The sequence below is a fragment of the Hemibagrus wyckioides genome, linkage group LG13, assembly GCF_019097595.1.
Source record: "Hemibagrus wyckioides isolate EC202008001 linkage group LG13, SWU_Hwy_1.0, whole genome shotgun sequence".
Classification (NCBI taxonomy): domain Eukaryota; kingdom Metazoa; phylum Chordata; class Actinopteri; order Siluriformes; family Bagridae; genus Hemibagrus; species Hemibagrus wyckioides.
The window spans coordinates 12,773,379-12,797,801 of record NC_080722.1 but is presented as its reverse complement, the minus strand read 5'-3'; the positions used below and the strand labels follow the sequence as shown (position 1 = coordinate 12,797,801).

The 24,423-nt window shown below is 39.5% G+C and overlaps 2 protein-coding genes across 15 annotated transcripts in view; one reads left to right on the top strand and one right to left on the bottom strand.

Moving 5' to 3' along the window:
• The window catches only part of ndst2b (N-deacetylase/N-sulfotransferase (heparan glucosaminyl) 2b), a 52,069-nt gene extending 30,062 nt beyond the window's left edge, over positions 1–22,007 (top strand). For 2 of the 3 annotated variants that reach the window (XM_058406412.1, XM_058406411.1), the window contains 13 exons: positions 10,824–12,148; positions 13,059–13,146; positions 13,234–13,388; positions 13,595–13,780; positions 14,826–14,954; positions 15,056–15,238; positions 15,386–15,482; positions 15,949–16,072; positions 16,992–17,166; positions 17,299–17,469; positions 18,318–18,427; positions 18,521–18,623; positions 19,176–22,007. In XM_058406412.1, coding sequence (XP_058262395.1) covers positions 11,120–12,148; positions 13,059–13,146; positions 13,234–13,388; positions 13,595–13,780; positions 14,826–14,954; positions 15,056–15,238; positions 15,386–15,482; positions 15,949–16,072; positions 16,992–17,166; positions 17,299–17,469; positions 18,318–18,427; positions 18,521–18,623; positions 19,176–19,301 — 2,676 coding nt within the window. In that variant the 5' untranslated portion in view covers positions 10,824–11,119 and the 3' untranslated portion in view covers positions 19,302–22,007. The remainder of the gene's footprint in view (positions 1–10,823; positions 12,149–13,058; positions 13,147–13,233; positions 13,389–13,594; positions 13,781–14,825; positions 14,955–15,055; positions 15,239–15,385; positions 15,483–15,948; positions 16,073–16,991; positions 17,167–17,298; positions 17,470–18,317; positions 18,428–18,520; positions 18,624–19,175) is intronic. The other variant, XM_058406413.1, reaches the window with a different exon arrangement.
• Positions 20,991–24,423, bottom strand: part of camk2g1 (calcium/calmodulin-dependent protein kinase (CaM kinase) II gamma 1) — a 63,532-nt gene continuing 60,099 nt past the window's right edge. For all 12 annotated transcript variants that reach the window (XM_058406414.1, XM_058406416.1, XM_058406417.1 and 9 more), the window contains 4 exons: positions 24,339–24,414; positions 24,139–24,233; positions 23,779–24,027; positions 20,991–23,697 (listed from right to left, as the gene is read on the bottom strand). In XM_058406414.1, coding sequence (XP_058262397.1) covers positions 23,795–24,027; positions 24,139–24,233; positions 24,339–24,414 — 404 coding nt within the window. In that variant the 3' untranslated portion in view covers positions 20,991–23,697; positions 23,779–23,794. The remainder of the gene's footprint in view (positions 23,698–23,778; positions 24,028–24,138; positions 24,234–24,338; positions 24,415–24,423) is intronic.

Here is a 24,423-nt window from a genome sequence, read left to right as displayed (position 1 = left end):
TGGTTATTTTACGGTATACGCCATTGGATAGGGAAAGTAGCACTTCAGGTCAGCTGAGTGTTTTTTTGTTTATCGTGGTTACAGTAGATTAGAGTTTATGCTAGACTTCTTAACCTTGAGCGGTTTTAAAGTTCTGCTTGGCTGTGCACAGAAGAATAAATGCCATAATGCACTATCAGCTACTGTCCAAATCGCTTTTCTAAAGATTGCTAACATAAAAGCAAATTTTATAGTATGATCATATTGTCACTATTTCCCTTCCACCCCCTGCGGCCAAAGCCATCTCGCACTGGAACACATCAATTTTGAGAAGTCTTTTTGAGATGAGTTTCTCATCAGCCTTTACACATGACACTTTACTTGATATAAAATACCTTGAGGACATATTGTGTTTGCTGTCTCCAGACCCTGACAGTAGCACAGGGAGCAAAGTACTGCCCTTTTAATTGACAGTTCTTTCCTCTAGACTTCATCCACAGTGGGGGTCTTTATAGTGTCTGCACAGTAGCTATTCAGCATTTAATTGAGATTTCATTATGGCTGGTCTACCATAGTGATGAAGGTTTTGTACTCTGTTCTGGCTCTTCAATTTCCAGCACATTCACATGGTCAGTTTTGTAATAGTGTGTCTGAAACATACGAACTGGTGAGACATGAAAGGACTTCGGTACTTCTTTCATTATTTGAAAAAATACGCTGCATATAGAAAGCGTGGCTTTGAGATTTTAATGGACTTCTGTGAAGTTTATGCTTCACTCCTGTGTAAAAAGAGACTAAATATAAAATAAGAGTGTGGATATTAAATTTGATGTGCCTCTGATGTATTAAAATATTTTAAAATGCTTTAATAAATGAGGCCACAACACACTAATACAGTCGGTGTGATTTGGTCTTAAGGGGATATATGGCCCCTGATCATGCCAGTAAAAATTCATGCCCTTCACAGAATTATAGAGCCACCAGACCCCCTCACTGTAGGAGTCAAGCACTCAAGCCTGTACCAGCTACTCACCCACTTGTCAGGAGTATAGTGAAGGATGATTCATCTGACAAGAACACTTTTTTGTGCCACATCCTGCACTGACATTTACAGTTGCTCACTGTTTTTTCCGTTCATATCACACTAATGCATGAGCGTTATGTACTAATGTACACTAATTCATGAGTGTTATGTACAAATATCTACTTTTGACCACAATTTCCAGGTCTATTTACCATTGTCTATCCTGTAGCTCTGTTGTTGTTCTAATAAAAATTCACCACTGCAGATTTTTTTGTGTGAAACTTCTGGCACCAAAAATGAACCTTCTCCCAGTCATTTGAACCTCCTGTTCTTGCCAGTGTGATACGAAATCATGGTCAGCTGGACCTGGACAGCATTTGTATCCCACAGAGAATCTCAGTACTACTGGCTGGAAGCGACTGTACTTCTTCTCCACATATTTTAGCTTTAATTTACCTTATATCTATGTGCTTATAGAAAAGCGTTTGAAATATTATATTATATAAATATCCACACTATTGATCATGTGCAGCTTCTGGAAAAGGGTTTGAATGTTTAAAAGTTGTATTAGCTTTTGTTGTATCTAGGAATTATTGAGTGTCAAACATATGGGTCAGTAGCATAAAATCACAGATTTGACAATCTTTTCAGAAGATTCAGTTTCAAGTCATTTGTTTCAAGGACATTTCAAGTCCTTTAACTGATTAATGTTAATTAATCAATGATCACGATGATTAATTTAAGAAATGATCAGACCTATGGAATGTATTCAAACCTCCAAATTATGAAATACTGTTAATGCAGAAGCCTACACCATGATCCTAAAACAACAGGAGCTCATCTTCGGCCATCTTTGCACATCATGTCAAGCTGTGCATGTTTTTATAAATCACGGCACTGTTATGTTTAAGGGAAACTAAACAGAGATTTGCTCTAATGAATCACAGATTTTTTTTTGCATATTGTAATCAAAATGTTGTTGTTCTTTCGGCTGCTCCCTGTTTGGGGTTGCAACAGCTGATTATTTGGTTCGCATGTTTTGATTTTGGCAAAGGTTTCACACTGGATAACCTTCCTGACTCAACCCTCCCATTTTATCCAGGCTTGGGACCAGCACTGAGAGTTAACTCTTTAATGACTGGGTTAGCTCCCTGCCTGGCAATCGAACCCGGGCCGCAGCAATTCGAGAGCATGGGATCCTCCTGCTAGAATACCAGGAGGCGTATTGTAATCACAATATGTAGTAACATAAATTTGACATGCTATTTCTGTCTGTATTGTGTGTCATGATTAGCAACATCATCTTTATTAGCTGCTTGAACATGGTCAGAGCCATGGTAGAGTGGTATTCACAACAAAGGGCAATTGATCTTCCAGTCCACCTACCAGCATGTTTTGGGAAGTGGGAGGAAACAGAGAGAACCCAGAGGAAAACCACATGGACACAGTGAGGGCCTGCAGAGAAAGGCCACTGCTGTAAGATGAGATCGGATTGAATTGGACACCCTGGAGCTGTAAGGTGGCAATGCTACATAGCTGCCACCAACAATTAACTATTAACAGTACTGTTTATATAATTGAATAAATATGAGTGCATAACTTTATGCTCATTGACAGACCATGTAAAAGTTACATAAGGGGTCATTTGAATGGAAAACAGTTTAATAGCAGTGCTACAGAGCTCCAAATACCACATGTTAATCCTCTTACACTTTCAGCTATAAAAAAAGAAGAAAGTGAGCATGTTTTCAGAGGATCACATGCAGCTCTGACTAAATTGTACCATACTCTTTTTTTCAACTTATCACCAGAAAAGCTCTGACCTTCAAATACTGTCAGGTAACAAAACTGTGATTTGAATTCTTATAGTGTGCTGAATGGCCAAAGCTCCCTAACCACTCATGTAGCTGCGCTGAGATAATGGGCCTGTTTCAGGCTTTCCCTCGCTGCTCTTTAACATTCAGCACTGCTGTAGTCTGGACCTTTCTCCACCTCTTTGTCTTAAAAGGAAATCAATTTTTTTTTTTGAATGAAGAAGAGGCTTTGGCATCTAGATGAAGAGGTGAGAACAATAGCTTATGGCCAAATCATTTTCTGTAATCAAACTGTCACCAAGTGCACTTTCTGAAACTCTGGCATCGATCCTGCTCTGCGCTGGCACTAACAGATGAATGATGCTTTCAGGTGTAGTTCGGAAAATGATTCTATTAAAAGCTCATATAAGCACTTGAAGTTGAGCATATCTCGCTATGCTTTTTCTTTGTATGCATCCTCTTTTTTCCTTGTCTTATGAAAAGTCTCGAAGCTGCTGTATGTTGTTGCTCCGAGTTTCCTCACAGATGGAATTTGAATCTGAATGGAATGTAAGAGTATCATTTTCCCTCCTAGACGTTCGGCTCCCAGCTTTCACATGCGGTTAAGGGACTCGGAGTGTGCGAGTCTCAAAGCATATTTTATTGTGAATGTTTTATGGCTGTGTTCTCTGTTAACATTGTAACAAATTGCAAGCTTGACTTTTTGGGCCTGTGAAAATGGTTGCTATGAAAGAGAGAGCTTTTAAAACTCTCTAAAACATTATCACCTGTAAAAGTCCAGGACTAACACGCTCGCATGGAAATGTCTTCCTGCCTGTGGAATCTTTATATGTATGTGATAACCCAAGCTGGGGGGAAAAATCCAACTTGCCTTTAATTTACATTGCACATTGTCTTTTGGTGAGTCTTTAATGTATCCAAATCCTGAGAGGATTTCCTGTAAGGATTCTTTCATTTCCTTGTAGTGTTTTCATCCTCTTTTCATTTCTGAGTACCAGGCTGTGCAGAACTCATAGTGCTAGAGCATAAACAATTACCCAGGGTGCACCACAGTACTGGCCTCCATTCCTCCCTATTGTCAGGTGATATAAAGTTGAGGCTGTGACATTCAGAAACACAAAGACACAGAATTTTAGTCAGCCTTCTAAAGCCAAACCTTTTTCCCCACCATACCATTTTCTTTATTTTTTTTCCTATTGCACCTTCTGTTATTTTATCCTTTATCTTTTCTCTCTTACTCTCTGAATCTAAAATGTAGCTTATGGTTTTTATTCCAGTATTTATCCTGTATTTGATTAGGGATAAACATGGCAAATGATCATGAAATAATTAATATGCTTTGATATTCTGAAGCATGAATGCAAGCATACAACTGCTGCAGTAAATACTGATGTATAAATTTTTTTTTTTTTTTTTACAAATACACTGACCAGGTATTTGACCATAACATTATGACCACCTGCCTAATATTGTGTTGGTCCCCAGTGCATGACGGGTCAACAGCCCTGACCCATCATGCACTGTGTATTCTGACACCTTTCTATCGGAACCAGCATTAACTTCTTCAGCAATTTGCTCAGCAGTAACTCGTCTAATGGATCGGATCACACGGGCCAGCCTTCGCTCCCCAAGTGTATCAGTGAGCCTTGGCCACCCATGACCCTGTCACCAGTTCACCACTGTTCTTTCCTTGGACCACTTTTGATAGATACTGACCACTGCAGACTGGGAACACCCCACAAGAGCTGCAATTTTGGAGATGCTCTGATCCAGTGGTCTAGCCATCACAGTTTGGCCCTTGTCAGACTCGCTCAAATCCTTCCGCTTGCCCATTTTTCCTGCTTCTAACACATCAACTTTGAGGAGAAAATGTTCACTGGCTGCCTAATACATCCCACCCACTAACAGGTGCCATGATGAGGAGATGATCAGTGTTATTCACTTCACCTCTCACTGCTCATAATGTTATGCCTGATCGGTGTATATTCTAATAGTCTTTCCATTTCAGAATCTCAGACATGGGTAGGTTTGTTACAGGCTTCCTATGTGTTACGATGGACGTCTGAGGAACAAGCCATGTAGATCCCAGTCCCATCTTTCTCACATGAATCCAATCCTGAGAGAGAATGATTTTGATTTGATTTTTGTTTTGTGGACTGACAGCCTGAATCTGTATAAAATGTTATAGAAAGAGAAGGAGAAAGAAAAAAGAGAGAAAGAGAAAGCCTGTCAGGTATTCGGTGTGGGTAATGCGTAGTGACAGCTCTTAATAACTGTTTGTGTTTGTGCGTGTGTGAGAGAGAGTGTTTTCTAAACTGGACCTGACAAGAGTCTAGGGTGTCTCTTCACTGGCCATTTCACTTTGACCGATCGCTGTAATGGTTAGTAGACTGGGAATGAAGACACGTGTTTAAACTGTGTTAAAAGCCATAAATACAGCCTGAAGCATTCTATGACCTTGGCCTGAGGTTTGCCTGTGTACTTGCTGGCAGAGCAACTGATCTCCTGCCGCTGAAGAGTCCTCAAGAGACCGCTCTCCATCATTTCTGAGGTTATAATGCATGTTTCTCTATTATTGTGCAATACAGTCTAGTCTAACTGTGTAACATGGATCCATGATTGACTGAGATATATATTTTTTTACTATTAAATGCCAATATTGATATAGCATTTAAATCACATGATTTTTGGTTGTGGTTTCTATATTTGGGACTACATTTCTGGGATTGTTGAACAGCACAAATGCAGACAGTCCTCATAATTGTGTCTTTAAAATGCTATATTATAAAATCTGTTTTGGTATCTACAAAATGTATAGGGTATATGTAAATATCACTACGGTCTGTACAGTATAAAGGTAGGCAGCCATCTTACAGAGCTCTTTTGCTCTGGAATGGCTGGTCTCTAATGCAGGTAATGTCTAAAGGTTGGATAGGTAATACTACCTCTCAAACTTGTCGTGTATCTCAGTGAACTGTTTCTGTTCTGAAAACATTAATAGTATGTACTAGTATATAATTATATATAATATATATATATATATTATATATATATATATATATATATATATATATATATATATATAATATAGTATGATATTGAGTGTCATTTAATTTAATTCTTATGTCATACATATACTGTAGACCTCAGTATCGACAACTCAGTCATTCGAATTCATTACACATTTCTCTCTCATACATTCATCACTAATAACAGCGGGTCTGGAACCTATCCCATGAAGACTGAGGATGAGGTGGGAGAATGCACCCCAGTGCAAAACACTTAGTCATTGTGTGTGGGGCTGGTGAACAGCAGCAGTGAGCTGTAATGAACAAAAGGGGCACTGGGAGTCATTCTTTTCAAGGGAAATGGAATGTCCAGAGTCAGATTATGGCAACACATCCTGCTTGGGAAGGAAGTGACAAAAGCCTGCACTCTCCGGGTTAATTCACATACTCCCTTTCTTGCTTCCTCCCTTACAACCCCAAGCCACCCTCATTCACTCTTATATACTCTACTGAACTGAACTCACTCTCTCTCTCTCTCTCTCTCTCTCTCTCTCTCACTCTCTCTCTCTCACACACATTGTAGCTCTTTCTTTCACACTTAATGCTCACCCTCACTGTCCTTTCATTCCCTTCCTTCTCTCTATTGTATCCTTGGCTCTCTTTTCATAGGCACCGTTCAGAAACTGATCTCTGGTCTAATGAAGTGCTATTTAACCCAAATCCTTCATTGTTAAATATTTATTCATGGTTAATGAGGGAGATTATCTTTGAGCAGCTTTGCTTCACAGAAGACAAAAAAGGCAGCAATAAACCTCTTTCCTCTGTGGATGACATCTCCTGACTTCAGCATTATAAGGTTATGTTGGGGGTAAAGAGCAGTTCTGTGGGATGAGGCATTAAAAGTATGGACATCTCAGCATGCTAAACTCTCCAGCAGTTCAATCCACATTCATAGTTCAAAAGGAATCAGAATTTAAAAGAGCTTCAAATGTACAAGATAAATCCAGAAGCATTTATAAAGTGGATTTTGGTCCATTCAAACACAATCTAAGCGTTATCAGCAACAAGCGCTTTAGAGGTTTGCAGACCTACAGACTTTGATGCTTGGACACAGGGGGTCGGTCTCTCATCTGCTGTAATATTTTTCATCATCTGGAAATCACAAGACCTAATATTCTTAAAAAACGATCCAAGGTCCCAGATCTCAGAAATTTGGATGCGTAACACGATAACTTCACAGTAATAATAGTAAAGATGTAGTTCTAACACTGGGTGTGGTTTTTAAAGGCTCACTTAATGAGAGTTATCTTGATGGAAGCCATATATAATAAAAGCAACTGTTTTTAAACACAAATTGAATTAATAAAACTCCAATGTAAACTCCAATTTCAGGTCATTGCTTCAAATTGTTGACCCAAACGTTGCATGCTAATAAAGCTATAAATGTTGTGTTATTAAAATCAATATAATCTAGGACTATATTCAGTTTTTTAATATTAAACAAAAGTTTAATAACACATGAGTGTGAATGACAGCTTAAAGTGAAATATATTAAGTGTAAATGTATGAATAATTAAGTTTATGTGCTGAACATGGTTCCAGAGAAACAACCTTAAGTCATGAACTTGCATAGTTCTTAATACAGCTGTCTAGCCCAGGCTGTGACACAACACTGTCCTGCATGTACCAGACATCTATACCAGCCTCTGAAAGGGTCCCTGTTTATGTAAAGTAAACTCATGCTGCCATTGCAGTTGTTTTGCTGTACTTCACATGGGATAAAGAACGCGTCAAAGCCTGCTGTCCAAAGGTTCATGAGTTTCTGAAGACGTACAGCTCAATGAGAGGCTATGATTAAAGCTTAATGTGGGATGGAATAGTGTTTTCAGCCAGCCCTTTTGCTCTGTGAATATTAAGAAGTTAGCTATAGTAGTAAGGTACAGTAGTTGACAGTAGTAAGGGTTTTCATGCACATGACTTTCTGTTATCAGCGATTTGTTTGGATCAGAGACACAACCAAATCAGCAGCTATTCACTGTGAGCACTGTCTATGACCAGACATTCAGAAATCCAAGGTGCTCTTTCTTGTCACAGCATGTTTATTCCTGATAAATCTTGTAGCGTTAGTACATGTACAAGTGTGTTCTCCGCTGTGATGACAAGACAACAGATTTTAATGGAGAAATGCATAGATTCTTGGATTTTTTGGTCATTTTTTGGGTCTAAGAAAAGACTGGGGGAAAGGGCCACATATAAATAAACCATTAGTTTGACCAGACAATGGCAAATTTGATATATAACATCAAAAATGTGTAGTTACAGTAGCTGTTAGTGCTTCAGAAGTAGATATTTGGGGCTAAGTTCACTTACAGGTTAGTTAACATTATGCTAACTATATGTAGCCAGGTTTGCTAGCTAGTTAACATTTGGCTGACTGTTATTGTGTCATTAAAACCTGTGTTCAAACTAGCTAACATAAGGTAAACTATTAAACAGATAAGCATGCAAATTGTAAAATATATATACACATTATATATACATTATTATTCTATGGTTTTCTGTTGTTCCTTAATGTTTCCTTTCCTCTTCAGAGAATGTATAATTGTGATAGAAACTCGATAAATTTAATTAGCTTGAAGCATTTAGATAGAAATCTACCTAGCGATTAGTAGAAGTATGTGTCTCTATAAGCCAGCCTTGTGGCTTTATAAATGGCAGTGTGTCAGGAACTAACACTGTGTTGTGTAAAGCAGATCTCCTGGCTGTCTGATCCATATACAGTTTGCTGTCCTCACATTACCTGGATATGATGTTTGCACTAGAGGGCATCTCTAAAGCAGAGGAGACATTTCAGAGTGCTGATGGCTTCCAACACTCATCCATACCTTTCCCCATGGACCAGCAACAGAGCCCTGTCTGTCTGTCTAGCTCTGTCTGGGAGAATGGAACAGATAAACAGGACTAGCACACAGGAGAAAATGACGCTTTAAACAGTAGCAAGTGGAAGTGGAAATGTGAGTGTTGTCTCACTTTAATTTAGGATAATAAGTCTGGAGATATTCTCCTATATCGCCGTGTCACACCAGGCAGATCTGATTGTGTTGTGACTCAGTGGAGCGGCATTCTGGGACCCTTATGCCACTGTGTGGCTACAAACAGCATTGCACTTTTGCTAAAGTGGTCGATTGTTTCTCTTACACAAACCATGATAGAGGTGTTCTGACTCATCACACATCACTCTTGGGAACTCTGTAACTGTGTTTAAGCACGATGCAGTTATTTTTTTGGCAGCCAAAGCTAATCTGTTTAAACGGTGCCATGTACATACGCCAAGCCAGCTAATTTTTTTCACCCTAATTTGATATGCTATGGTTTTTAGAGATTAGTGTTTAGAAATGTCTTATTAAAGAGAGTTGTGCTTAATGCCTCAGGCTCATGCCATACTTACAGTATGAGATTTTTTTTTAATAGAAGACCTTGATACAACTCCTAACGAATGCTTCATTTCACTTTATATTATATAACTCTCATCTATCACACTTTCTTGGTATTAACACATTCGTTTGAAACATGCTAAAGATTCTGCACCACTTGAGCTCACATACACATTTATTAACATGTAGACTGTAAAGACACATGCACAAACTTGAACATTTTTTCTATCACATCCGCAATATGTGGGATGAACAGGAGTGAAGTTATTTTGAGGTCTAAAAAAAAAATGCTCTAGTATTGACAAGTCGAGTCACAGTGTATGTGGCCATGTGTGTAATCCAGTGGAAAACTCAGCAGATGGCCCACTCTCATTTCCTTATGAGAGGTCAGAGTTGCTTTGGTGTGCTGCCACATTCTCAGGAGAAAGACCCAGGCAGGCTTTTAGCACCAGGAAGGTGGGGAGAATGAAATTCAGTTCAAACTCTACCTACTGAGGTTTCTATATTTATCAGCGTTTAGACAGAATGATATCGAGTGGCAAACAGACATTTAGACATTTTATCTTTGCCTTAGTGTGTATGAAAATGTAGATGGTATTAAACCATGACCTTAGTATTAAATAAGCTTCTGCCTGGGTGAATAGAACTGTATAAAGTTATTAGAACTGAGGTCACAATGCATTCTTAATGTAATGTCATTTTAGCATGCGTGGAAAAGATTGCACATCATGATGGAAAATGTAGCATGGAGCTGAAGCATGGGTTAAATTCATAATATACAGATATATGTCAGTATGAGGAAATTATAAATTCAACCCAAAACAACTTTGAAGCTCTGTTCATACTAACAAAAATAATATAGTTTCTCTTACATAGAAATTAATTTAGTATTATTTGATATTTGATATTCATGCAAATTTGACATTGAAAAAATATTGAAAAATTGTAAACTTGCATACCTGGTGAATTGATTGATTTTTTTTAACGGTTCCAGCTTTCTAAGGGGCAGAATTTAGGGGTTATTTATGGGTTCTTCCAGAAGGACATACCCCTTTTGGATGCTAGATGAAACATGTTTTTTTGTGTATGGTGTATATTAAAACTGGCCTCATTGTCATTAGGAAGAAGGGACGTTCTCTATCTCGGCAAGTCTGAAGGGTATCTCCATGTTAAATGAAACATTTAATCTTCAAGCATGCTGAAGCAAGGCAGCATGACCAATAACTCAGGAATGAGCTATGGGGTGGGGAAGTGGCTTTATCTTACCTGCGAGATTAAAAAAATAATCATGAATTGTTAAGAAAACCCTCATTAAATTTTCAGCTGTGTGTTTTTTTTAGCAGCAGCATAGAGTGAGACTATTATTATGAGATGTGGGTGTGTACATTTCTGTATTTTATGTTTTATTTTAGACTTAAAGATTATTACTGTAATAAATGACTTGTTATAACATTCTCTAAATGTATTCTGTGGTAATGGTTCATTTGTATTCCATTCTCTTTTCTCCCTGTTCTTCATTTTCATATCCCCTCTCCCTCTTTTCCTCTTTTCTTTCTGTTACCAGGCAGGTGCTGTGCATCCTTAGCTTCTTCAATGTATCTATTGTTCAAACAGACAAGTGACCCACCAAAGAAATACAGATGAAAAAGAAACATACATCCCATGTACTGATCTGTCGACATCTGGAGCATTTTCATAAACCTGTTTTCTGTATCCAGAGAAAAAGAAAGGAGGAGCGGCGAGCCTGTCGCTAGCTATGGGTGCCATGGTCACCTAGACGCAATGGCGGTGTCTTAGGCCAACGCTGGTTGTTCCTCTTCTTCAAGATCTTTAGGTGCTTTCCCTGCAATCCTGGCACTGATGGCCATGGTTGGTGTGAGGATGTTGACTCGCGCTGTGCGCCAGCAGGGCCTCCACCGCCTGGTTCTGGCTCTTATACTCTTCTGCCTGCTTTCCATGGCTTACCTGGCCTACCATGTCAGTGGTGGCCCTAAGATCAAGGAAGCTCCTCCTTTGCCACTGGGAGAATGTGTGACTGCAGCTCCTATCACTGTTAGCCAGCGGGTTCCTCTGTTCCTGCCGTCCGAGCTGAGGCATCGGTGGCAGGCATCAAGGAAGCTAGACACTACACGCATTGAACCTGTGGTGCTGCTGTTCATAGAGAGCGTTTACTCCCAGTTGGGCCAGGAGATTGTAGCCATCTTGGAGTCTAGCCGCTTCAGGTACCACACTGAAATTGCTCCGAGTAAAGGTGACATGCCTGCGTTGGCCTGGCGGGGCAAAGGCAGATATGCTTTAATCATTTATGAAAATCTGCTCAAGTATGTCAACCTGGACTCCTGGAACCGGCAGCTGTTGGATAAGTACTGCCAAGACTATGGTGTTGGAATAATTGGTTTCTACCGTGCCAATGAAAACTCTCCATCTAACGCCCAGCTCAGAGGATTCCCACTTTTCCTCCGCTCCAACCTTCCACTGTGGGACTATCGGATCAACCCGGCTGCTCCTCTACTCTACATCACCCGGCCCAGTGAACTAGAACCTGGCCCTCTCCCTGCTGATAACTGGACCACCTTCTCGTCAAACCACAGCACCTATGAACCTGTACTTCTGGCCAGCCCCAGGCCTGCTGAGCTGTCAACACATTCCATTCTGCAGCGTGTGCTGTTAGCTACTGTAATACAAGACCTGGGTCTTCATGACGGGATTCAGCGTGTGCTCTTTGGTGCAAGTCTGTCATTCTGGCTGCACAAACTGCTGTTTGTAGATGCGGTTGGCTTTTTGACAGGCAGGAGGCTGAGCCTATCACTGGACAGATTCCTGCTTGTAGATGTGGATGACATCTTTGTTGGGAAGGAAGGGACACGCATGAAGGTGGCCGATGTTGAGGTGAGAATGAAGGACCTTTCTCTTCAATGAATTTACTCTGTACTGTTCTCCTTAGTGGCACAATGGTCTTATCGATTTCAAGCCTCTGGTTTGTGGTAGTCTGAGAGAGCATAATTATTGGCCCTGCTTTCTGGATGGGAGGGGTGGCATTCCTCTCTCCTTGGTCAGTCAGAACAACACTAGGCTGTCTCAGACATCTTTTAGCTCAGGTATGCTGAATAGAGCAGTTGGCATTGTACTCCAGACCGATTCAGCTGGTTATGAGGTGGCATGAGTTACAAAAGATATAGTTTTAACCCTTTACCCTCCTAGATGTCTTGACCCAAGTGGGTGGGAATTGACAGTTACTGAAGTGATATATATATAAATTGTGAGAAAATAAAATAGATTGTGACCTATTTAGCATGACTAACTAGGTCATATTTAATAAAAAAACATATCTACTGCATAGTTTCACCGATGTTTTCATCTCATTTGATGAACTTTATCTTCCATGACTGAATGACTAGACTCATGATGATTAATTCATTACCTAATCAGTTACTGTGATTAATATTTATTGGACAGTGTGATGATAATTAGTGCATTGGGTCTTCTTGATCTCATGAGCAGCTCACAAGAAGCTACCAAATTGGTAATGAGGCCAGTTTCTGTTTTAATATATCCAGATAATTTCTCAACCTCACCTAGAAAGCTGTCTCATTTTCACTTTTCTTTCATTCCTCAGATTTTAACACCCTAACCTGAGCTCCACTTTCTCCTTTATTACATCTATTGCATTTTGTATCTACCATGTACACCTTCTCAAAAACGTTTCTTGATGAGTGTTATCAGATCCTATAACTGCAGCTCCCCTATAATAAGTGTCACATTCAGTTTGTCACTGAGTTAATGGCAGGGTTTTTTTTAGGCTCTTCTTCACACCCAGACCAAACTCCGTGCTCTGGTCCCCAATTTCACATTCAACCTGGGCTTCTCCGGAAAGTTCTTCCATACAGGTAGGTCATATATAATAGAAGTGGTTAACAATAATTTTGTTCATAATGTAAGAATGTTTTAATTTATGTATTCAATGTATTATTCAGGTACGGATGAGGAGGATGAGGGTGACAACACCTTGCTCAGGCACAGGCAGGAGTTCTGGTGGTTTCCTCACATGTGGAGTCACATGCAGCCACACCTCTTTCATAACGTCAGCGTACTTGCAGATCAGATGAAACTTAATAAGCAGTTCGCTCAGGTCAGCACCAACCACATTTACCCACATCACCCGTTCCCAAAATCATCACATATACTAGTGAAGTTAGGTGCACATATGAGATACTTATGATGCTGAATGAAATGACAAATCAAAAGCATTATGCAAACAAGATCATACTTCTCTCTACTCCTGCTAGCTTTCTTTCTGTCTCCATTGTTTATTTTGCTGTGCTTTTTTCTTTGTAGGAACACGGCATCCCCACGGACATGGGCTATGCTGTGGCCCCCCACCACTCGGGTGTTTACCCAGTACACAGCCAGCTATACCAGGCCTGGAAGAGTGTGTGGGGCATTTCAGTGACCAGTACAGAGGAATATCCTCACCTCAGACCTGCTCGCTTCCGAAGGGGCTTCATTCACAGCGGCATAAAGGTTTTACACATAGGACAAGCCACATGACAAGAAACACTTTAAATATCAGCTGAAGATAAATACATTACTGATAAACAAGCCGTTGTTTCTATTACATATAAATTACTGAACAATTCATATTAATTAAACACTTATTTAAATAAAAAGTGATGTAAAAGTAATTAAAAATGCATTGCTTTGTGTAAACAGCAATTAATTTCTTTTTTTGTTTGCCAAAATGTGACTCGTCTCTGCACAATTAATACACTAAATATCAGGAGGCAACTATCATTAAATCAATCAAACAAATATAATAAATAAATAACAGTAAATATAATGTATTATAATTTAATATATTATAATGTATTATCAATTATTAAAAGTAGTAGTAGTAGTAATAATAATAATAATAATAATAATAATAATAATGGTCTTCTTTGTGTTCTTCACAATTAAAATACCTTTTTTTACAGACACACACACACACACACACATCTGCTTGAAAAATCCCAAAATACCCCCCAAAAATACCCAAGATGGTAACAATCTGCTTAATGTAGCACTAAAATATTGTAGCACTAGATATTCTTAGTTAACATGCACCTGCATCAATTTAGTTAGCTGACAGATGACTTCCCTTACACCTCCTGAAAATTGGCATAACATCTGAGCAACTTAGCATGGTGAAATGATTTAACTTAAGAAAATACATTTTTTTTTATAAGATTTGATCATCTGAGTTGTCATAGTTCTGAACTTTCCAGTAGTTTGCAGTATATTTCCATTCTAAGGAAACCCATAAGAAAAGAACTGGCCTTTTCTGGTGACTCCTGCACATTTACACAGATACATGACTTCCCAGACAAGACATTTTTTCTACTTGGAAAACTGAATTATGTTAGATGCTATGTTAGAATTCAGACTAATTCATTCAAAGTCTCTGGTTTTAGGTGAGAAGCAATAAATAATAAAAGAATGAACAAAATCTCAGACATGCAGCAACAACCCTATCTGAATGAACCCTATCTGAACAGAATGACCAAGGCTTAAATTTTGTGTTTGTCAGGTTCTCCCACGGCAGACATGTGGGCTCTTTACACACACTATCTTCTATAAGGATTACCCAGGAGGCCCTCAGGAACTGGACAAAAGCATTCGGGGTGGAGAGCTGTTCCTTACTGTGCTTCTCAATCCGGTCAGCCACATATATAAACACACACACACACACAAAAAAACATAAATAGGTGTAATCAATCCCATTATAGGCTTGACTCTTCGCTGTCTTGTTCTCTTCAGGTCAGTATTTTTATGACACACCTGTCTAACTACGGTAACGATCGTCTGGGTCTGTACACTTTTGAGTCTCTGGTCAAGTTTGTGCAATGCTGGACTCGCCTGCGCTTACAAACTCTGCCACCAGTGCGGCTGGCTGAGAAATACTTCCACATCTTCCCTGATGAGAGAGACCCCCTGTGGCAGGTTTGTGCTATTACACTTCCATTTCTTATCCTTAAAAATATCAGAATCTTGTGCTTTATTCCCAGAAAAGTTTCTTTTTAAGTATTTGAGTGCTGTGATAGTTGTTGGCAGTGTTTAGAGTCATATGAGACTCTTTTTGCCCAGCAGAATCCTTGTCATGATAAGAGGCATAAAGACATCTGGTCAAAAGAAAAGACCTGTGATAGACTGCCCAAGTTTCTGGTTATTGGGCCTCAGAAGACAGGTGATACTCATCAAAATGCTGTCTAATCTAAATATCTGTGTTATTTTCTTTAGTAATATTATACAATGTGTTTACTTACTTATAAATGCATATTAGGGCTGGACAATATTTCAATATGATATTGATATTGTGATAAATTTAGACATTTTTGAGATGTCGTGTATAGCTTGCATATTACAACAACTAGAAGCAGCTTATATTAAAAATATCGTAAAATAGTAAAATGTTCACATTTAATTAAAAATTTTAAGTAGTATTTTTTTTATCATTTTTGTAAATTAATTTTCTTATTGCAGCACTATTGTTTTGCTGTTTCTTTTATATATATATATATATATATATATATATATATATATATATTTATTTATTTATATACACATATACTTAGAGATGTTTTGCATGGTGTTTGTCACATTGAACAGCTGTCCAAATGTTTCATTTTTGTAAACTCTTCCTTCATCACCAGGGTCAACTGCTCTACATGCGTTTCTTTCCCTCCATCCTGCCATCACTGCCAGTTCATTCAGCCCTGTCACCTTTGAGGAGGTGCACTTCTTCAGTGGACCAAACTACCTGCGTGGAATTGACTGGTAACTACAGACTCACTTCCACCATTGTACTGTTCCTGTGTTTCAATACTCTGAGATTCAGAGTAGGAAAACATGGATAAAATGTGTTGGATGTATTAGTATGGACTGGGACAAAATGTCCAACTATCTCTCAGGGTACAAGGAAGGTATGCATCAAAACTCTTCTCTGCTCTGTTCTGGCACCTGGATGGTGAAATAAACTTCCTCTAGATGTCTAAACAGCTGAGTCTCTGGCTGTCGTCAAACGACACCTACAGACCTACCTCTTCCTGAAGTATTAAACTAGCAATTACACTTAAATAAAGTTGTCCTTTTAACCGAGTATTTAGACTGATAGTACTCTTAGTTCATGACCTAGTGATGTACTTTTTGCTCTGGATAAGAATGACTGCCAAATGCTGTAAATGTAAATCCTGGCTTATTAAGACACTGAAATTATTTTTTAAAGATGTTTTGTCAGCTATGCTTACATAGAACCTGTTATTGTTTTCATATAATCCTAGAAAATTCTTTTGGTCATATTATACAGTTAATACAGAGATGATCGTAAGAGGTTGGAGCCAGTTAAATGAATAATGCGGACATGATAAGGGGTCTATGAAATCTAACAAGCTAATTGTCTTGCTGTAATATACTTGACTTTACGTCTTAACCATGTCCTTTATTGTTTTTCGTTTTTGTTTTTTTTTAGTTTTGGTTTTTTAATGATGTTAAGGGTGTGTGTAGATAACATGTCTTTCTCTGACTGATAGCTGCCATGTATAAAAATATCAAAAAAGTCCTGGAAATATCTCTTAAAAGGAGTAACAACCACCTGGAGCAGGTCTTCAGTGATTTCTGCCTTACATATGGTGCCCTTTAAAAATCCTGATTGCTCTGCTGACTTGTGGAATAATTTGAGTTCCTTTTTCTGCATCAGGTACATGGACTTTTTCCCAGTGCCCTCTAATGTGAGCACAGACTTTCTATTTGAGAAGAGTGCTAATTACTTTGACACCGACGCTGTCCCAAAGAGAGCCGCAGCACTGCTGCCCAGAGCCAAAATCATAACCATCCTCATCAACCCAGCTGATAGAGCATACTCCTGGTACCAGGTGTGTGTGCGCACAAGTGTGTACAGCCATTTTGCATCCACAGCTGTCAACTTTGTTTTATAATCACTAACTCTCTCTTTCGTCTGCTCTGTGACACGTGATCACTGTCTGTGTGTATGTGTGTGTGTGCAGCATCAGAGGGCTCACCAGGATCCTGTGGCTCTGAACTACACATTCCAGCAGGTGATCTCTGCAGGTTCTTCCTCTCCTGCTGCGCTGCTCACTCTGCAGCGCCGCTGCCTGCAGCCGGGATACTACAGCAGCCATTTAGAGCACTGGCTCCATTACTATCAGCCCAGTCAGGTATATACACACACACACACACAGGATGCACAATGACTCACAAAGATCATCTGCATCAAACATTTATGATAGAAAAAATACACTGGAAATACATTAAACTAAGAGTTGACCTTATATTGGGTCATACTGGAAAAAAAACATGTACCATCTACAGAAATCAAAAATCAGTGTTGCACATACACACACTATATTTGTGTTACACTAGCTATGTCTAACTGAAAGGTCAACCTGAGAGAGAGAGAGAGTGTATTTCCCCATTAAGTAGCATGCAGTTAGTTAAACTAGTAGGCATTATATATTGTAGAATAATATATTGTGTATATATTTTTAATTTCATTTAACGTTGTATATTTCTAGTCTAGCTGATTAAAGCAGATTCGACTTCACTACCTGCTAAAAAAAAAAAAGTCACTCTTGGTATTTATGATCTAGATCCCTAAAAATCATCAAAAATCATTATTTAATAGTTTTATGATTTTAAATGAATCATATATTTGTGCTACTTGTCTGCTTGAAGGAAGTTAGCTTTTCTCTTCCTGGATGTTTGGAATAACTTCATTATTAGGAGCAAAATCTGTATCTAGTGTCTTATAATTAATCAACAAATTATTTGATAAAATTTCAAATTAAAATTTCAAGAAATGTAATGATATTGTGGTGCTGTTTACATGCCCACTGAAAAATATATTGTGATAACTGACTGACCTATTAAGTGTGGATGCAGTTTGCTCATGCAGGCAGAAGAGGGCTCTAAACATGACAAACTGCTCCTTTAGTTTTATGGCCACTCAGAACAATAATAGTAATGTTTGGTTTGTGTGACTTGCCTTTTTCTGGTCTGTTTATAGCTTTTGATTGTTGATGGACTCCAGTTGCGGGCCAAGCCGGTGCAGGTGATGGATAGTGTGCAGAAGTTTCTGGGTGTTACACCATTCTTCAACTATACTCAGGCACTCACGTAAGAACAGCTGTTACCGTTAATCCTACTGAAGAGTGAAATCTTTCATTAAGTGTGTGTGTTCTTCCTAAACATCTTTTCGTGTGTGTGTAGGTTTGACGAGAGTAAAGGCTTCTGGTGTCAGAGAATGGACGCAGGCCGAACGCGCTGCCTGGGCAAGAGCAAAGGCAGGAAATACCCTGATATGAGCCCCGAGGTAATTCTCACTTCTCCTGCATAAATACTTTATATCCTCCTCAAGACTAGGAAGCTTTTAAGAAGACATTAATCTGGAATATGACTGTTTTATTACACTAACTCATTTATTCATTCCTTGAAAAGGTCTGAGAACAAGAGTGCATTAATCAGGTCACAAGCAAATGGGACTGCCTAAGAAGCGAAAGATTTGAGGATCATGTATTAAATAAAGTTTTAATTACGCTTCTAATTTATCAAGTAGACTAATGGCTCTGGGGGGAAAAAAAACATTTAGCAGCGATGTGTTACTTGTAATTGTATTTATTCATTATTAAAATCTTGCCGCTTTAAACACAGGAATAGAACAGCAGGGAGCTAGACTCAGAAAGTAGAGCAGAAACCTGGTATAATGCAGGACGCTCACATCTCTATCTATTTATATCAAGATTTATTGTGCACACCTTATGCCACCTTTATCCCAAAATATACCCATGCTAGAGAATCAGCATGTTTCAGCATTGCTGTTGGTGGTGTGACCTTTTCTTCTTAATGTGCATGTGTTTGTGTGTAGTCGCGGACCTTTCTGACGGAGCATTACAGAGAGCAGAACATGGAGCTGTTGAGACTGTTGAAGCGCCTGGGACAGCCTCTGCCCAGCTGGCTCCAAGACGAGCTCCACAACGCCAGCTGGAGCTGACACCGAGAAGCACCATGAGGAATAGAAGCCCATATCGAACCCTGCTCCACACCGGAGGCACGCAGGGCCGTGGCACTGCAGGACAGAGGACATTCACTTCTCCCCGTGTCCCAACACACACACACTGCAGGTCCAACCAGGACAAGTGGACGCACCTGCTGTGTATGATAGAGCTCGAGCCCGGCTTTACAGAGAGCTGAGAATCAGAGTTTGTACATTTTGAGGAGGACTGGACGCGTATTTAATTGGCAAGATAAAGACATAAGAGCTAGTTAGTTGCATTTTAGATAACTGACAGATGAGCTCATTATTGACATTGTGGGAAATGGTGTTTCACAATGTATCCTTCAGCTAATGAGTTGAATGCACAGGGTCTCAGAAAGGTTAGAAACACTTAGCTAAGTGGATGTGAAGAAATTCACAGGCTGGTCATGGTGAGCTTTTTAAATTCTGCCAAGCAGAGACGTATTTGGGTATGTCATCACCTAAGATTTCCGACATTTGCTGATGTTTAAAATTGTCTCGGTTTCTAAATGTCAGAATGAGATTCTGGCTGTTTCACTATCAGCTTCATACCACTGAACTAAAACATTCCAGGGCCAGAGTAGATGGCCATTGCACTTTTCAACATATTCGTTTTTATATCGGATTTTCAAAAGAAATGAAGTAGGAATGTTTAAACTCGAAACTGAGTTGAGTTTTGGGATGAGTGAGTGATTGGCTAGCACATTTCCCAGACTGATCACAGGTCACAGGCAGCTGCACTACCAACTCGATCACATGAAGAATGTGGAACCCGTGCTGATGACCAGATATGGTTTTGTTCCAGTGTTTAATGTAATGAGGTCAGCAGTGTTTCCGACATGACTTGCCATCTCTATCCGTGCCAAACTAAACTGCTGGACTCAAGTGAGGAAACGTTGCCAAAAAAACAGATGTGTTGTGACTGAGAGACTTGCCAATGAGGGCGTGTGTGTGTGCGTGTGTGTATGATTGTGTTTGTGCATATAAGTGAAAGTTGAAGTGGCTGTACTGTACATCAACTAGTATATTCTGTTGTCTTCTTTGGTCAACTTGAAATCAGGTAAAAACGCACATCTGCAAATAAATGCACAAGATAAAGGCACTCGGTTGTGTCGGCTTCCAGTTCCTCCTGTTTCGTGAGTGAAAGGAGACTGAATGTGTTATCGTTTCTGTCACTTGTTTCATCAGATGTTGGGAGGAGTGTGGAGACGAAACGGTTTGATTAATCGCTTGCCGAAACGAGAGACTCGGCCTCCATTTCAGGGCTCTGGGGTCTAAGGCAGCAAGAACGGCCCTTAAATAAGTCTGCTCTGTTCCTCTGGGAGCCTCAGACAGTACACTGTGTGCTGGCAGGTAGACGGAGGAAATGTGTGATAGAGAGAGAGAAGCAAAGACAGAGAGAGATGGACAGAGCGAGAGAGAGAGGGGAAATAGTGTGTGTGTGTGTATGTGTGCCTGTATGTGTGAGTGGGGAGGCAAGTGTGTGTGTGTGTGAGAGAGAGAGGGAATACTTTAGACAGCAAGACTCTCTTCTTGGGCAGACGAAAGCTGTCTCACTGCCACATACTTAAAATAAATGTGTTGTGAAAGTCCATTCATTGATCTGTAAACACCAATATTTCAGTTCCTTAATGTTCTTGTTATTGAAAACCACTTGGCAGTAAATGCTGAAATAATCTTTTTATTTGACACATACAGCTTTAATAATTGCAAAACTCCAATCGAGCAATCAGACAAGCATTCAGTGGGTGTCAGTTCATGGTTTTATTAAATGTATGATCATGCAAAATCCAGCATTCATATACGTAGCCCAATAGTATACCATTACAATGCAATAGATTTACTCAGAATGAGGGGAGCATACAAAGCTGAGTTGTTGGTTCCTTTTTTTGTTACTTTTTTGTTTTAAAAATGATTTTTAAATATGGAACATCACCTATTCATCATCTCCAGATGGAGGGATTTTCATGTCAGAGATGCAACAAGAACAAATTTTTTTTTTTTCCCATTTTTAAAATCACACAGCGGAGAAAAAGATTCACCAAGAAAAGAGAACATGCATAATCATCATATTCATTAAGCTGCATATTTGGACTTGCCTTGGATTGGATAGGAAAGCCAGAAGGTGCTGGCTCAGGGTTCTGTTCCCAGCTTTAGGAGGAGGGACCTCTGTTCTAGAAATCTATCTAGTCTATCTATCAGTTAATTGAGTGTCCTCAATAAATTTTTTTTTTTTTGTAATCCATTTTCATTTCAGTTCTACAGAGTTAAAGTAACTGACATCGTACAGAAAAATAACCTCGCAACTGGTTTAAAAAAATAATAATATCATAATAATTCAAATAAAAATGAACTTGCCCAAGCGTGGAAGCAGTTCTCCCAAAAAACAAAGAAAAACCAAGTGTCACTAAGAGGGCTTTGTGATGAAGGTGACACACACATACACACTCACACGTGCAGAGTTACAGTGCTGATATGTACCAAAGCCCTATACATGTATATACACAGACTGAGAACTCTTCCATTATAGAAAATACACGATCAGCGAGTGGGATGGATTTGTTTCAGAAAACTTGTACAACACACAGCTGCTTAAGAACATCCTACTCAGAGCTAGTGCATGAACTGGAGTGTGGTGAAAAGGATATATATATATATATATATATATATATATTTATTTTATTTTTTTAAAATAACGCCTGTCACCAGGATCAGAACAGGCCAGTTGTGCTGCAATGGTTTATAACAGCCAGTGCCCTAAACCCTGTATTTGTACTAGAAACATAAACATATACATTGGACTCCAAGAAAATGCTGGAGGGATTATCAGGTGTGTGTGTGTGTGTGTTTGAGAGAGAGTGCACAAATCAGTCGTCCATCACGGCATGAAACACAAGTACAACACGGTTGTGTAAGACAGGGTGATGCCAGACCACTATGAGGAGAACAGCCACAAACGTCCAGTCAGGGTGTGATTGTGTGCATGTCTGAAACAGAACTGGACAGGTGTTGTATCCACACCCACGTATAAACATCCACTAACCTACGGATGTCCATTGCATGCCATTTTGACACGATTTGCCTAGTTTTCTCTTTGCACGCTAAACTTAAAATCATATTCCCATAAGCTAGGCAGTGTGTGACTGCTCCTGCTGTGCATTCTGATTCGGGAATGGGTTTTTGATCAGCGTGTGTATGTGTGTGTTCCCCTTTTCCACGTGGCTGTGTCTTCCCACCATTAAAGTGAAATTGAAACTGCGGCTCTACGTCTAGCGTTTAGTGCCATTTCTATAGCACTACGTCTGTTCGCATGGGCTCTCAAACACTCTCCAATGCACACAGTTAGAGGCGGCGTGGTCCTACCTACAGTAATATAATCAGTGGTGTGTTTAATCACATGTCCATACAAACACATGCACATAAACACACATTAAACAGAGTCTAATCATTTGCTGCACCTTGACGGTGAACCTTATTTCACTTGATCTCGTTTAAATATATATTTGCAGATCTTTACAAGTGTATCGTGTTCAAAAAGGTTTTAAAACTAACCATAAAAATGAATTGCTTAACATAAAATACTTTCTGATAATCAAAGACAAAAAATAAAGTTCCACATAAACACAATAGCACAGAATACTAAATCCCAGAACCACTCAAACCTTCCCATAGACCGTAGTTTAAAAACACGAGAAACAAAACAAAAACAAAAAAAATCCAAAAAAAAAAACCCCTAGAAACACTCCTTTAATTGCCTAAAGACTACACTTTGGTGCTTCTTGATATGAAGTACATATATACTCTCCAGAATTTTAGGACATTCTTGATCAGTGGACATGTTTCCTTAATTTCTCTAAATAATTTGTATCCCAATTCTACAAAGTGTATGAGCTGGAGGATTTAAATTACACCTATTTAAACTTCAGCCATTAAAGGTTTCTATCTTGTGTATCAACCCTTTCCTTTACACCCCAGTTGCATTTTACTTACATATCAATGCCTTACAAACTCCATGGTAGCTTCTAGCAATTTTTTTTTATACAATATACAGTATAGTTATGAACTCATAGATCAGTACTTACAATACCTTCTGGACATCTTTAATGGGCAAAAAAAGATGATTCCATGGGAAAAGACTAAACAGCGCCCCCGTGTGGGCATCATATGCATGCACCGTCCCGTGGGCGGGGCCACAGCGGCAGCCGGATCCTAGTGGTCAAAGGTTGGACAGGTAAGGTGGTGTTGACAGTTGGACTGGATGTTATCGGATTTCTTCAATAGCGTGTCTGTAACTTGCTGTCGTCCATCCGGCCTCTACATGCCCATCCGGCTACAAGGAACAAACACTCCCATCGTTAGGAATCCAGGCAACCTGCAAGGAAACAAGTTTCAAGTTTAGAAAGACTGGAATGTCACTGGGTGGAATGTAATGTGTGTGAGTGAGGGAGCATGCCTGTGCCCTGCAGGCTTCACTGTAAGGGTGCAGCTGGCGCTCCTGAGCAGTGGAAGTGCACATTGAGCCACTTGGCATCACGGCGGTGCCACACGCGCGTCTCCTCAGACTGGCAGGTGCGTGGGTGGCCCTGACTGTCGATGTACTGCGTCAGGCGGATGTAGGCGATACACGCTGCATCCTCTCCAATCAGGTGCACATGAGGGTTCAGGATAGTGGTGTGCACTGGCTTATTGTTCTTACTCAACACTAGATCACACACAGCCATTAGGCAAATAGAAGATGATGAATTTATTCACTTAAATTACTCCTAAGTAAAAAAGACACACTGTGTAAGAATGACGAAATATTATAACTTACAGTTCTCAAAGTAAAACTTGTGGAAATCCATCCCTTCCACTAGGTTACCCAGAGCTTCAGGTTCAAATGAAGTCAGCCCAGGGTCACAGATTCTCCTTAAGAGACATTTCAACACGTTGAGTTGTTAAAGTTTGCACAATACTATCGGAAGTCATGTCTGTTTAGCAACGGAAGAGACGCCGTGTTTGTGTCTCGCTTACGTGTAAGCCTCAAAGTCTCCATTGTTCACAGCCTCGATTAGCTGCTCAGTGATCTTGATAATCTCTTGCTTACGAGCTACATAGC